The 13,776-nt window shown below is 40.1% G+C and overlaps 1 protein-coding gene across 1 annotated transcript in view; it reads right to left on the bottom strand.

Annotated features, from left to right (window-relative positions):
* Positions 1-13,776, bottom strand: part of LOC139209338 (cadherin-22) — a 65,460-nt gene that overhangs the window by 28,748 nt on the left and 22,936 nt on the right. Inside the window, exons 3-7 of the mRNA XM_070838991.1 lie at positions 12,799-12,918; positions 9,217-9,384; positions 7,049-7,230; positions 5,844-6,100; positions 2,612-2,748 (exon numbers count right to left, since the gene is read on the bottom strand). Of these exons, the coding sequence (XP_070695092.1) occupies positions 2,612-2,748; positions 5,844-6,100; positions 7,049-7,230; positions 9,217-9,384; positions 12,799-12,918 (864 nt within the window). The remainder of the gene's footprint in view (positions 1-2,611; positions 2,749-5,843; positions 6,101-7,048; positions 7,231-9,216; positions 9,385-12,798; positions 12,919-13,776) is intronic.

The following is a 13,776-nucleotide window of genomic DNA, read 5'->3' as shown; positions in this document are numbered from 1 at the left end:
GTTAAATGCTCCTCCTGTACTCAGGAGATTCTGTGTTCTCTGGAAGGGAGACGAGTGCTATACAGATGAGAGGCTGTTTCCGCTTTTACAGTGACAATGTCTGCAGGAAGAGACGCTACTTTTAATTGGGTGAATTTGAAGACATGTTGCGTGTGTGTTTGATTGGTTAGCTATCATCACCGTGCAGTCTGCTCATAGCTGCACTTGAACTAAAACATCTTTACTTAGTCCACACACACATGTGAGGCAATTGACATTTAGTGCGTTTCTTGCAGTTTTGTAGCTGGGGTTAATCCTTGGGCACAGACTCCGACGAGCATGTCAGAAAGCTGTTGTCACTTGTCCAATACTGATACAGTGGCAATGCAATAGTTCAAAGGTCGGTAATGGACTGGGGGAATAATTAAGGGTTGTGCCACAAAACTCTAGTTTTAACAATGTCCTCAGACAAGATGACCTTGTGGCTCTCCAGCCTTAATGAGCAGAGGGACCCAACAAAAAAAGAAGAACAAAATCATTATGGAGAAAATGAAGTCCTTTCTTAAAACACTCCAGCTAGCTGCTTTACAAGTCCCATCCCCCCTCTATTTCTATCTCTCTTGTGGCCTTTTTTTTTTCTTCTCTTTCTGCATCCCTCCATTTTTTGTTTTTTTTTCTGCCTCCTGTCTGGGTGTCTCCAGCTCTCACGACTCTAAAAGGCGATAAAGAAAAATTCTGGATTGGAATTCTGATGGCGTTGACCACTGACTCTGTCCGTCCGGATGTTTCCTTGGAAGGCAATGTGAGAGGCTTTATCTATCAAGTGCAGGCATGTGTTTATGTCTGATATTGGAAGGGTTAGGGCCACTTTAAATGTTCAATTAACATTAAAATGTGCCTGTGACATAATGCCAGGCACAAAGAGGCAGAGCACAAAAGCGCCCAAATTGGTCTGGGAATTACGGCTCAAAAAAAAAAAAAAAGACACTAGTCTAATTTTGTCTTAATGTTTGTGTTGGGTGAGACTGCTTACCATTCAGTTTAGGCTATATTGATTTTTGACGTAATCACAGTTTGAGGCTATATGAGGGAGGAACAAATATGAAGACGTTTTCGAGTCAGCTTTGTTTATGTGCATTGTTTTCTGCTTCCTACTTGTGGGTGATGGTGGTTACCAGTTAGATGTGGAATGCAATCTCCTCCGCTTTCACTGCAATCCCAGAATCACTTCATCTGTATGAGATTGAAAAAGTGGTGAATACCAAGCCTCCTCCTTTCTCAAGTTTACTTCTAATGGTATAGTAATAACTTCCCAGCGCCCGCAAGTTATTACATTCTTCATTTTCTTTGCAGGGACAAAAGGACTAAATGAGAAGAAAGAATGTATGTTCTTCCTTCATTTTCCGTGATGTGTTTGTCAGCTCCAAGACGAGAAGAGATGAAATGATGACTGTGTTTTCACCCTGGTATCAGAAAGATGACATTGATGGCGACCACCGAGGGCTATGACGTCCTTGATGGGTTGACAGAGCATATGAAAACCACCAGAGTGCGGGGTTTTTTTTGCCTGTTAAGCTGAGTAATACAGTGAAGATATTTGTGATCCAGTGGTTAAGAAAATCCTAAATTGATTGACAGGTCTAACAACAAATACATCTAAACTAAGAAGAAGTTATTTATGTTGTCTAACGATGTAAAAGTTATGTTTACATTGGCAATGCTTGTTAAAAATGTTTCAGTTATGACCAGTCATACTAGACATACACACCAGACCAAACATGCAAAACCTCAGAACATTTTCTTTTAAAACTACTAATGAGTTATTTATCCATTTTCATCCGATGACACTTACGCTGTGTGTTGATCTCAGATGAACATCCATTTAAGTGCTGTTCTACTACTGTACATTACTTTCTTATTCTCTGTCTTTCTCAAAGCTAAAAGCCACAACACTCCCCGTCTGAGAATGTGCCAAAAGCTTTGGTAGCTAATGACGCAGAGCAGTTTGAAGTTGTCTGTCACCCCTTATCACCCCTGGTGGGAGTCGGCAAATGTTGGACAGCTAATTCAACTTGTACGGTCTCCTTCACTGGCAGGCACTGGCTGTGCACAAAGCTTGCCAATCCTTAGAACAATTTTAACTTTTTTGTTTGAAAAACTGGATTGTGATTTGTTCGAACAAATGCAAGTTCTCTTCTTTAGATGAGTTTTAGTAGCCCCTCATCTAAGTTTTGTTTCATTGTTTCCTTCGGTTTTCCCAGTGTGATGAGAAGAGAGAGCATGGCTAATTAGCTAACTATAACTGTTATGCGGATGAATTTTAATTATTTGTTAATTTCATTGTTACTACAGTGCAGTTATCTCGATGTCAAGTCTCTTCAGAACTTTGACTAGTTAAGATCCAGGAGAGAAAATGTCAAAAACAAGCCTTTAGAACGACTCATTAGGCTCAGACTTTACCTGGTGCAGTTAATTAAATACACTTGTTGAAATGGATTTGGAAAAGTTTCAGCGACTTCCAGAAATTTTGTCAGATAAATCATCAGATAATAAATACCATCACACTTTTGTGTAGGTGTACAAATCCTACAGTATGTGTAATAACTCTGCTTTGAAATGGTAAACAACATACCTGCTTCTACAGCCTTCACAGTGATATTGTGCCAGCCTGCAGTCTCTCGGTCCAAAATCTTGCCCAGTGTGATGGCACCCGAATCAGGATCAATATGAAAGATCATCTCCAGGTCTGTGGTCCGATCGATGGAGAACCTGTAATAACGCACACACACAAAAAAAGATATACCGTGGCTGTCAAGAAAGAGAAGAAGCAAGTGAGAGGAAGGAGAGTCAATAATTGTGCAGGAAATTCAAATCTTAAGTGAGTTACTTAAGTATTTGTACTTTTATGAGAGCTTAACGAGGACTTGGAGAGTTGACTTTGGGCCTCACTGAGTAATGACAACTTGTACAGAAGGGACCAGGGTTAAAGTAATTATATTTTAAAGACATTTACTGGAGACTTTTCACAGCGTCTGTGACCTTAATAGCATGGTATCCCTTAGACGCAAGTGGCTATATAGCGACTCTTTCTTTGCCTATTCAGAATAAGAAAATAAACATTAAATTTTCATTGTGCACTCTAGAAAAACCACAAATGCATCTTTCCCTCTTTGGGGTACTTGGTGCTCTGAAAAGACTGGTGAGTCAACGAAAATCTGCTGAAAGGTTTCTTTGTTCTTAGTTCCTCTCCCCCACCACACACACACACACACACACACACACACAAACCAACACACATGCAGCTGGCTGACTTACTCATGCCCACATAAACCATAATAAAGTACCATTGGGCATTATAACCTCTTTAAGGCCTCTCTGACAAACAGCCAGTATACTCCCAGGTCTCATGAGAATGACGGTCACATGTTGTAGATGCATAATGTCAAGAGAACCGTATGATAAACTGAGAACAGCACATGGATTAAGTAGGTTTCTGATCATTCATTAATAAAATAGTGTGGGCGTAGAATTGCATTTGCATTCGTATTTAATTCATGTCACCAGATGTTGATAAATGAAACTGCTTCTGATAATTAACTCCAGGAAGACAAATATTTCTTCTACTCTTAGTCTTCTACTATTAGTCGCTGTGTAACTAGATTTGGATAAAATGACCTCTAAGTAACCTATGTTTGAAATGAGATTTTGCCTGTTCACGTGAAAATTATCCAAATTTACACACGTCCACATAGAGGAACTAACGTGCATGTATGTATGAATCATCATGCATCTGTCCGTGTACAGCCCAATTAGATTAACATGCATCTCATTATAAACACTGATTAGATTTGGTTGAATCACGTCACACCTGCTATTGACATTTGTCTCAAGTATAAACACTGAAATTTGATTTCTCTCTTTCTCGTTTACCAAAAATTGAATTGTGCTGCAAGATATCTCACTTTATTTGTCTTTTTCTCTTAGAAATTAGACTTTCATGACAGATTTGACAGCCAGAAAAACAAACAAATACAGCTTTTAGATGTTTTTGTCTATCCTTGCCTTCCCACATGCCTACCATGACTATTATTCAAAAGAAAACAAAAAAATGAATCTTTGGTTTCCAGCATATGTCAGTTTTTGTGGGATGGCAGTAGGGGGGGCGGGGGAGTGTCGTCACCATGTTTTTAATCTTTCAACAATCCCTTTGCATAGTAACACTCACACCATCAGAATCAAAAACCCCTTTCTTTCCAAAATAATCCTTCTGCATCACAAAACTTGGCTGCAGCACACATGGTTTTCCACCTTCCCATCATATAAGCATACTAGTATTTATGTCCTTTATATACACTGCTTGTTTTATCTTGCTTGTTTTGTGTTTGACAGCATCTTTTAATATAGATATCTGCAAGCTTTTCTTTCATTTAATTGTTGCAGGAGTGGTTCCATTTGCAGCTTGTTTTTCCTGTCGCAGAACAAATCTCTCACCATTAAAAGGTGCTCTTGCCGATTAGGTGCACATTTTGTGCTGAGGCCTCATCAATCAGGGCGCACGATTATGCAGGGTTCAAAAAGGATGTGTTGCCTAATGCCAGAGGCCATGAGCTCACTAACTTTGCCCAGTAGGTGGCTCTTGGCCAACCTCTCTCTCTCCCTTTCACTCACTCACCCAAGCATAACCACGCACACTCATATATGCTCGGACACGTATCACACTCTTTCAGCTCCAGGCTGTCGAGACACTGGTGAATGACAGCGCTGCCATTGTGTTGTACTTTATTACACCTGGAACTCTGAGCCTCATGCATTTTTAATCGAGGTAATTTGCACAGGCGCGGTGTGTGTCGGTGTATACTCTGTCAGTGAGACTGTCTTAGCCCTTATCTACATTCCCCTCTCACGCTGCAGTTGCTCTTCTGAGGACAAATAACCACAGACCTTGGTACCGAAGATTACCAGATGATATTGCTTTTATCGCACACTGTGATCTTAGAGAAAAAAAGGGATGTACAGTACAGCTTCATCCATTGTACGAGTCCTACCGCTCATCGTTTGCTGGGGTTTATACTCCATCTTCAAGAGGAATTGTCTTAAAAAGATTTTGCTCTGAAACCCATCAGCTACCTATTTATTTACTTGCAGCTAGAGAGTTATAGTTTTGTAAAGTTGCAGTTTTCATAGTACAGATTTTGTTTTTATTAAAATGTTTTAAAGTAGATGCAGTGAGTGCATAATAGTGAGCTTGAGGAATGGCTGCCCATGTAACAGGGTTTCAGTGTCCCGTCCAAGCCACATAAAACTGAGGAACTTATTGTCATGCAAAACTTTGCTTTTATAATGCTGTTATTCATATTCAGCAGAGATCTTCCCACTGCAATATCTTATTGCCTATGTTTTGGTTGATATATTTTATTAGGCGACCTACTGTTGCAAAAAAAAACGGTCGTGTGCCCACAGTATCTAATTACTGTTTTAACTTTATCTCTACACTTTCCACACAGTCAATAGCTATTCACTGAGAATAAATTTAAACCAATGCAACGTCCTGTAAAGCAGCCACGAGTGAAATTCAGTCAGATACAGTTCTCCCCTTCAAAGATCTATCCATTACATTTTAAGCAGTAGTAGTTTGCACTCCAACATGGATGCTAACACACTGTCCTATTGTCAGTTATCCATATGGACGATACATCCACAAATCAGGGTTTGGAATTGTAAAAAGTATGCTTCAGATAATAAAAATTAGTTATAACTTTATTTTCTGACACAAGTAGCTTATGTCTGATAACCATCCTACCACTGTCACCATTATAATTCCTTTGTTCTTTTTGGAGAAGTTTGTGTCATATCCCTTGCCGTACCTGACAGGTTTATTCTTCACATCTGGATCTCTGGCAGTGACAATGCCAACCAGTGCTCCGACTTTAGCATCCTCCTGCACTTCCATGATTGCGCCCTCAGGTGGTTGAAAAATAGGTGGCTCATCTATGTCGGACACGCTGACCCGGACAATGGTCTGGTCTCGGAAGGAACCCAGGTCCACGAAGCGGGGGTCAACATGCTTATTTACTGCCTCCACCACAACATTGTGCGTGCGCTTGCTCTCGAAATCCAGCGGCTGAAAAAATAAAAAATAAAAAAAAAGAGATTCTTCAGAAATATTTAATTCCACAAAAAGTTAATGAAAGTGACACCATGCTCATGGCTGACACTGCTGCAATATTGATTCCAGCCATCAGTGGCAGCACTGAGCCAATACATCAGTGTATGCGTATCATCTTCTTGATTTTATTTTAAGTTATTGTCTACAGCACCAGCTAACCACTGGGTCATCACCTGCTAGACACATTATTGACAGTCCACTGATTTGGTCCACTGCTGCTGGATGAAAGCCCCATTCACAACTACAATGATAATCAATCATCAAAGGCCAATCATTTCTCTTTCTTCATCTCCTCAGTGCATCAGTGCTCCTCAGTTCCTCTGTCTGAACAGGGCCTAAAACCTTTTCAGCATACTGACTGCAAAGTCTTAGCTGCTAGGCGCAAACAAAATTGACCAAATTTTGTTTAAATTTAAAGACCAAGTGTTCACAGATTTTGTTGAATGCTAACTAGCAAAGGCCCACTTGTCACTTGAAAGGAATCACTCTTCATGGGATTCTGCCAGAGGATGGCAAGGACTGATGTCTGTGAAAAGGAAGCTTGAAATATGGAATAAAATAGGAAAGCTTAAGTAAAATAAAATTTGACTAGCATACCTGGTAATGGTACTACTACTACTCTGATTTTTGAGTCGTCCTTTTACAGCACAAGGTAGCCACTTCTTCATTTTTATTTAACATAATAATACATACAAAATTGTTTCTGTACATTTGTGACACAAGTAGAAAACAATGAAAATAAGCGCTTTTAGTTGGTTGATGTCATGCTGTGGAGGAATGAAAGACTGAATCACATGTATTTACATCAAGAGTTAGTGTAGGTGTCTGATTTTTTTCAATCATCAATCAATATTTGCTTCAAAGATAATAACAACAGCACAGCCTCCTTTGAGATATCCGTACCTTCTTGATGGAGACAACAGCTTCCTGTGTCTCAACATCGGTAGTAACCTTGAAGAGCTCCCCTCCCTCTTTGATCAGATAGCTCATGTCTGTGTTCTCTCCCATGTCTGCGTCCGTGGCAATGACGTGTCCAACTGGTGTCCCCACAGCCACCCCCTCTGACACCGAAAACTGGTACATCTCTGGTTTACGGAGAAGAGAAGATTACCGCAGGTGTGTTATGGACGAATAAAAAAAAGACAGTTAGGTTTAACAAAGCAACGGGGAGATAAAGTGTGAAAAAAAAAGTGTAGGTATAGAAAAAACACAATAGTAGAAGAAAGAAAGGCAAAGCTAACATGAAGAAAAACACCAGCGGAGGAAGGTTAAGGAAAGATAGATGGATGGCCGTAGGTGGAAAAAGGAGGGTGGGAAGTGAAGATATTGGTAGAAGAGATGGATAGGGAGCAGAAACACAAAAGTGGGAAGAGCAAGGGATGAGAGAGAGTAACAAAGATAAAGAGGGTAAAGAGAGGAAGAGACAGGTAATGGGAAAATGAAATTGGGATGGGATTATAATGAAAGAACAGCAACAAATAGACTTCAGGCGGTTCTTGTCGGTGGGATCACATTCGCATTTGCATTCACAAAAGAAGAAGTGTACAAAATAATTTATCTTTCATCCATACACAGCAATGTCCTTCATCTGAACAAATCACAATGCTTTGTTAGGACTACGTTAACAGTTGACATTAGCCCTAATTAATTGCTTACCTATTACAGTTAGAGTAGAATAGAGTAGAATAGTGCTCTTGTAGTAGTAGTAGTAGAATTGGAATTAAATCGAAATCCCATTATAATACAAGTAGATTAGCAATTGTAACTGTACTGAAATTGCATTTATGAATAACAACAACCCTACTACTACTCCTCCTCCTACTACTACTACTACTACTAATAATAATAATAATGATAATAAAGCATGCATCATAAGCGGTATGCATGATCAAGCATATGTCATTTACTTATGTTGACACCTGTTGTCTATCCGTAGCCTGAAGTTATATTTCAAATAACAGAACAGGCTGAAGAAAATGTGCAAGATCTGCCAGAGTTAATTATGACCAAGATAAAAAGATAAAAGGAAGGAGATAAAACTTTACTATTCCCAAGAGGGAAGTTATGTGAGAGCATCAAAGTCCTTAAATATACGGTATGTCATCTTCCTTTGCATCTTATTTGTGAGCCTGCTTTCCAAAGTCTATCTATTCCCCATACCATACCATGGAGACAACAATCCTGCAGGGTTTATCCCTCTGACTGGGTAAATATGATTTACCGAGATGAAAAAAGGATTTATACAGAAATAAGAAAAGGTGTGTGGAGACATATCAAATACAATCAACCAGGCTGTCAGATGCTGTTCTTCCAGCTGTAGCAAAAGTAATAGTGTTATGGTTTAACTCCAAAAAAAGAGGACGAAATAAAAAGATGAAGTGAAAGCAAGAAGGTGAAGTACCGCTTTACTCATAAAACTAATTATTACGCAGTAGGAAGTAGCATTACGCATATATAATGTATCAGTGATTGGGAAGGCACACCACATTAGGCGCTAGTGAAATACAACTTTTTAAAGATGAGAAACCGTCAGTACAGGCACTTTTTAATGTGCTACTTCAGTTGGCAAAAAATAAACCTTGTTTGAATCAAGAAAGGCTATCTTTCATCTGATCTAAGTGTTTGTGTAGTGACGTGAGATAGATTGCATTTCTAACTGTTTTACCTGTTGCGCATGTGTGCACTGAAAGCCATTTAGCCCAAAAAGCATCTGACCATCATAAATCCATAACATTACAATGAGGAAACAATCAACAGTATTGATTCAGTCCTCTCTTGAGTCTGGGAATGATCAAACGTGCAGTGAGACGCATCAATTCTCCATATTTGATAGACTACTTTGTTACGGGCCGAAGGTTTGATAGGCCCATAAATTTAAGTTGTGTGATTTTCTCAGACTACATGCAAGTCATTCAGTATGGTGGCTGATGCTGATTATTTTTCCTCCCTCTCTTAATTCTCACTTCTGTCTTTCACACTCTCTGTCATTTCCTTTCATCTCTGCCATTTCCTCCTGTGTCTCGCCATCTCTTTCGCTGTTTAAAGTGAAATTATGCGCGGGAGACACTCACTCTGTGGGAAGCGCGGCGGGTTGTCATTAACGTCTGTGATCACTATGGTCACCGTGGTGGAGCCGGAGAGACCGCCCATTTGTCCTGCCATGTCTGTTGCCTTGACGACCAACTCATAACGATCCTGTGTCTCACGGTCCAAATCTGCCACTGCAGTCATGATGATCCCTAATGAATGAGGGATGGAGGAGAAATTGAGGGAGAGAGACAGAGGCAGGGAGGGAGGGAGAGAGAGTGGAGGAGTGTAGGATTAGTAAGTGAGGGCGATGGAAAGGTTACATTAGTGGTTAGCACTTGCAGTAACCAACTATATTTCCCCTCTCAGTCTGAATATCAACTTCTGCTAAGCACTGTATTATGGAGACACAAGTGCAGCACATTCCATTTCACCTCCTCAGACAGGGTGGATGGAAGAAATTGTGTCATATTTGCTCCTCTGTGCATACACCATTTTATGGCTCAGCTGTATTAAAATGAATAATATATAGGGGCAGAATGAAGGCATGCCTCAGCCACCCTGAGCAGCATTACAACTCTCCCGTGATGGGTAGGACTGCAATCAAACCTGAGAAGTGGATTTCCAAAGACCAAGCAAGAGACATAGAGAAAAGCGATCTAATGGAGAGAGTGAGTTAGAAGGCACATGGATAGCTTGAATGGCTTCATTTACTCCGGAGTGCACATTCTCTTGCGCTTTAACAGAGTCAGTGGTCATTTAAAAACACGCATTTGACCAAGTTAAGCCATGCTAGTCCTCTATTATAGCTATTATAAAATGTACAAGTGAAACTCCCTAATTTCAACTGACAAACCATCGTGATAACTGAGACAAACATTTGTGGAAAACAAATCTGGTCAGCTTACTATGACCCAATGCAGACAGCCTGATGAATTCTAGTAAAAAGTTATGTTTGATGCGATTTCTAGACCGTAATGTCTCATTGGGATGAGAGTATAAAATAGTAGCTTTGTCAGCTTTACATAAAAACTATATTTGGCTGCAGTGATCTCCAATTTTATTCTACACTGTTGCCCATAAAGTTGGAATAATTGTTCAATACCCCCAATTTTGTTAAAGCCTTGAATACACGGTTTGCAAAGGTTAATTGTGGTTTAAGTTTCACTGTGATGTTTGGAAGAGTTTGATCAATAAAATTGAGAAGATCTACGCTTTATTTATCAAGAATAAATCACATTGTCACAATCATTTCATGAGAAGAGGAAAAAAACATTTTATTCCAACTTCATGGGCAACAGTGAATATCAGTCTCATGTCTGATGCATACATCGTGCTCTCACAAACTAGCACATAATCCTTCTTATTTGGCACATCTCCTCCTTGTTGGCCTTGCAGCAGCAGCAACAACATCAGTAGCTGGCTGGTTTGCTGTGCAGTAGTAATATAATTCCACTTTACCCCTTGGGACCATCCACATCAGAATCTATTGATGCATTTCCTAGGCTTGGTGTGCTGTCTCACTCCCAAAGGTTTGCATTGTGTTGGGTACACAACTCACTGATTTCTGTCACATTTAGCCCTGGGCCATGTTCTGTGAGTAGCCAAAATACAGTACATGCAGCACTGGAGTTATAGAGGGAGGCAGATGACATGCTCCTCTTTCATCCACCAAAGGCCAGAAGGGATGCATCTAAATTAGGGCTGTCAAAAGTAAAGCCCAAATCCGCAACTAGTATACAGCACCACTTCTCCAGCAGAGAGACTATATGCTGATGAGTCTACATGGTCTGGACTCATGAATGCAGCCTGTTAAGTCTGTGCTGTCCAGATTCCAATGAGCATCACGTAGCCTTAATATTTACCAATTTAACCAAGTAACAGCACCGTGCACGCCAACTGTGAAATAGTGCCTCAGCATGATAATGCAACACATTAATATAAAATAAATGATGATGTTCCAATCTTCTTTTTTTTTTTTACCCACATCAATTGCATTTCTGTTTTCATCTCACTAGGCAATAGAAATGTAATTCTACCGTGTACTTACGAAACCAGCTGTTCTGTCATTTGGACCTCAATGAGTATAAAAATTGAAAATAAGTAGTTTTGCGAGGCTAAGGTGCCAGCTTGCTTTTTGTGGATGTCTGAATGCCATTTCCTCTGCCTCTGTGTGTACAATGTCAGCAAATGATGATCTGTACATAATGCTGCACGTTTTCGTGGGATGTGCCCTTGCACTCTTACAGAGCAGCAAGTGTTACATGTAGAATAGCTGTTTGTGTACCTTGATGAAAGATGCAGGTGTATATATATTTTAGTCTGTTATTTAATCACAACAGAGCAATAGAATAATCAGCAATAGCAAAGTAGGATTTCATATATCTAAATGTGTTTTAGTAGGTAATGCTATATAATTTCTAACAGTGATCTACTTTCAAATGAAAAAAAGGAAGTATTGTTATACACAAAGTATGGATCTGTTATTTAAAATCACCCATTTAACTGAGATACTCAAAAATACCTACAAACAATTCCAGCATGGTCAAAACGACATAAAAAACAAACTGACTTGCTGTTGGGGTGCGTAAGAGTGATATTAATGAGGCAGATTTCACAGCTGCTGTGTCTCCTCTTCATTTTGACCTCCCTGACTCACACCTATTAGGCTGGCCCGTCTACCTACAAAATGGGGAAAGGAGGTGGGTGGATGGGGGTCGTGAGAGAGAAGCCTGAATGAACCATCCAGTCTCCTAGCTGGTCCCACTAAGACAGAGCCATTTATCATCCATGCTCCCAGGCTGACCAAATCAAAGTGGTGGAGACCAAAAAAGGAATCATTAAAACTTTAGTGCTTTTCCCTGGAGGGGCATTCAAAGGCAACACTAATGCTAAGCTACTCCTGAAAGACAGAGTCAAGAAAGAGTCAGGCCATATCACTCCTATAAGCCGCAGACCATTTGGGGAACAGGAAATTTTCCATTATATAGTTGGAGGAGATTTTCCATAGGATAAATCTGGATCTGGTGGAAATATAACCCAGGATTCTCATATAATTGAAGGCGATAACAGGTGACATTTGTTTATTATTAGATCCTTAGCACTAATGGGGCAAATATGTTAATTTCTAGGCTTTAATGTGCATCCAGTGCATTTGGTCTGATAAACATCAGCAGAATCTAAACAGAATCACTATAGCAGGTGGTAACAATAAAACCGTAACAGTTAGAAAACATATAACACATATGTAAATAGCATTTTTTTTCTCATTGAATGCAATATCCTGCCATGTTTATGTTGCCTGGTGCATACATATTATGCAAGTAAGTTCCTCAAAGAGAGGCTGGAAGGTGACACTAAACACTGTTGAGCCAAGCAATTTATGCCATATGGTATTTTGAGTGTGGCTAAAAGGAGCCAGTAGTTATTGGCGAACACTTTGTTAGTTACTTGTTTTTGGCCAACTGATGTTATTTTTTGGCCACAAATTTTGATTGATCTGGGAATTATGGTCGCTGGTCTCTCCTCTGATTGCTTAAGGTGTTGTAGAAATCTTATCTTATGAGAAAGAAAAAAAGAAACGTTTTTGGGAACTCTGCATGATGTGTGGTCTTTATTATTCTTACCTGTGTGTTTGTCGACAGTGAAAAACTTTTCTCCATCCAGCACGCTGTACACCACTCTGGCACTGCTGCCGTATGTAGGGTCATCAGCATCCGATGCGGTAACCTTCATAACGGATGTTCCTGTGGAAAGGAGAAAACATAATGTCATGAAAGAAAATGAAAACTTCTGAGCCAGGAGCTACTGATATTTAGTTTACTAAATCTGTATCGTGTATGGCAGCGGTCGGCAACTAGCGGCCCGTGGCCGCCAATAATACCTGGCCCGCCAGGTGAAATTAGGCGGTCGCCTAGAGCGCCAGCTGCTGGAGGGGCGCTGCCGGTAATAATTTGCATCCCCGAGTGGCGCCCCCCGTCCGTCCGCAGCTGTTGAGACGCACGCATCTCCCTAGGCCAAACTTAGTTGCCGACCCCTGGTGTATGGTAACAGAGAACTTTTGGACAAAAATAGCACATGCAGGTTTGTCCTCACTCATTGTTTGTGGGCTACACGTCGCTGTGTGCTTCTGATCCAAACTTGGTATAGGTTACAGTTATGGTAAGGGTTGGGATGGTTAAGGTTGTTGGCAAGATAATACATCACATCAATAAGGGGTCTTTACAGCTATAGAGTTTTTGCACATACACCTGTGTGTTTGCTCATGCGTAATTGTCTGTTATTTTATGTGGGCGAGGGAGGTTAAACCATTTGAGCACCACTGCATCAGGTAGCTATTTCATCTCTATGCACATCATTTTCCAAACAAATTTTTGATGTTTCAAATTACCAACACAGAGTTGTTTTGGCTCTCATTGGCACAGGAGTTGCACTCATAGATGAAAGGAAACATGGCGTCATAAAGTCAACATTATAGCTTCAAAGACTGTTAGAAGCTCAAGAAATCTACACAAACAATTACTCATGATTACCGGCACTTAAGCAGAAAATACAGTCATTTTCCACAGGAGGCCTTAAAATTTGGATTTGTGAATCAACAGTGT

Source organism: Pempheris klunzingeri, chromosome 2, assembly GCF_042242105.1.
Source record: "Pempheris klunzingeri isolate RE-2024b chromosome 2, fPemKlu1.hap1, whole genome shotgun sequence".
Lineage (NCBI taxonomy): Eukaryota > Metazoa > Chordata > Actinopteri > Acropomatiformes > Pempheridae > Pempheris > Pempheris klunzingeri.
This window is presented reverse-complemented; position numbering and strand designations above follow the sequence as displayed.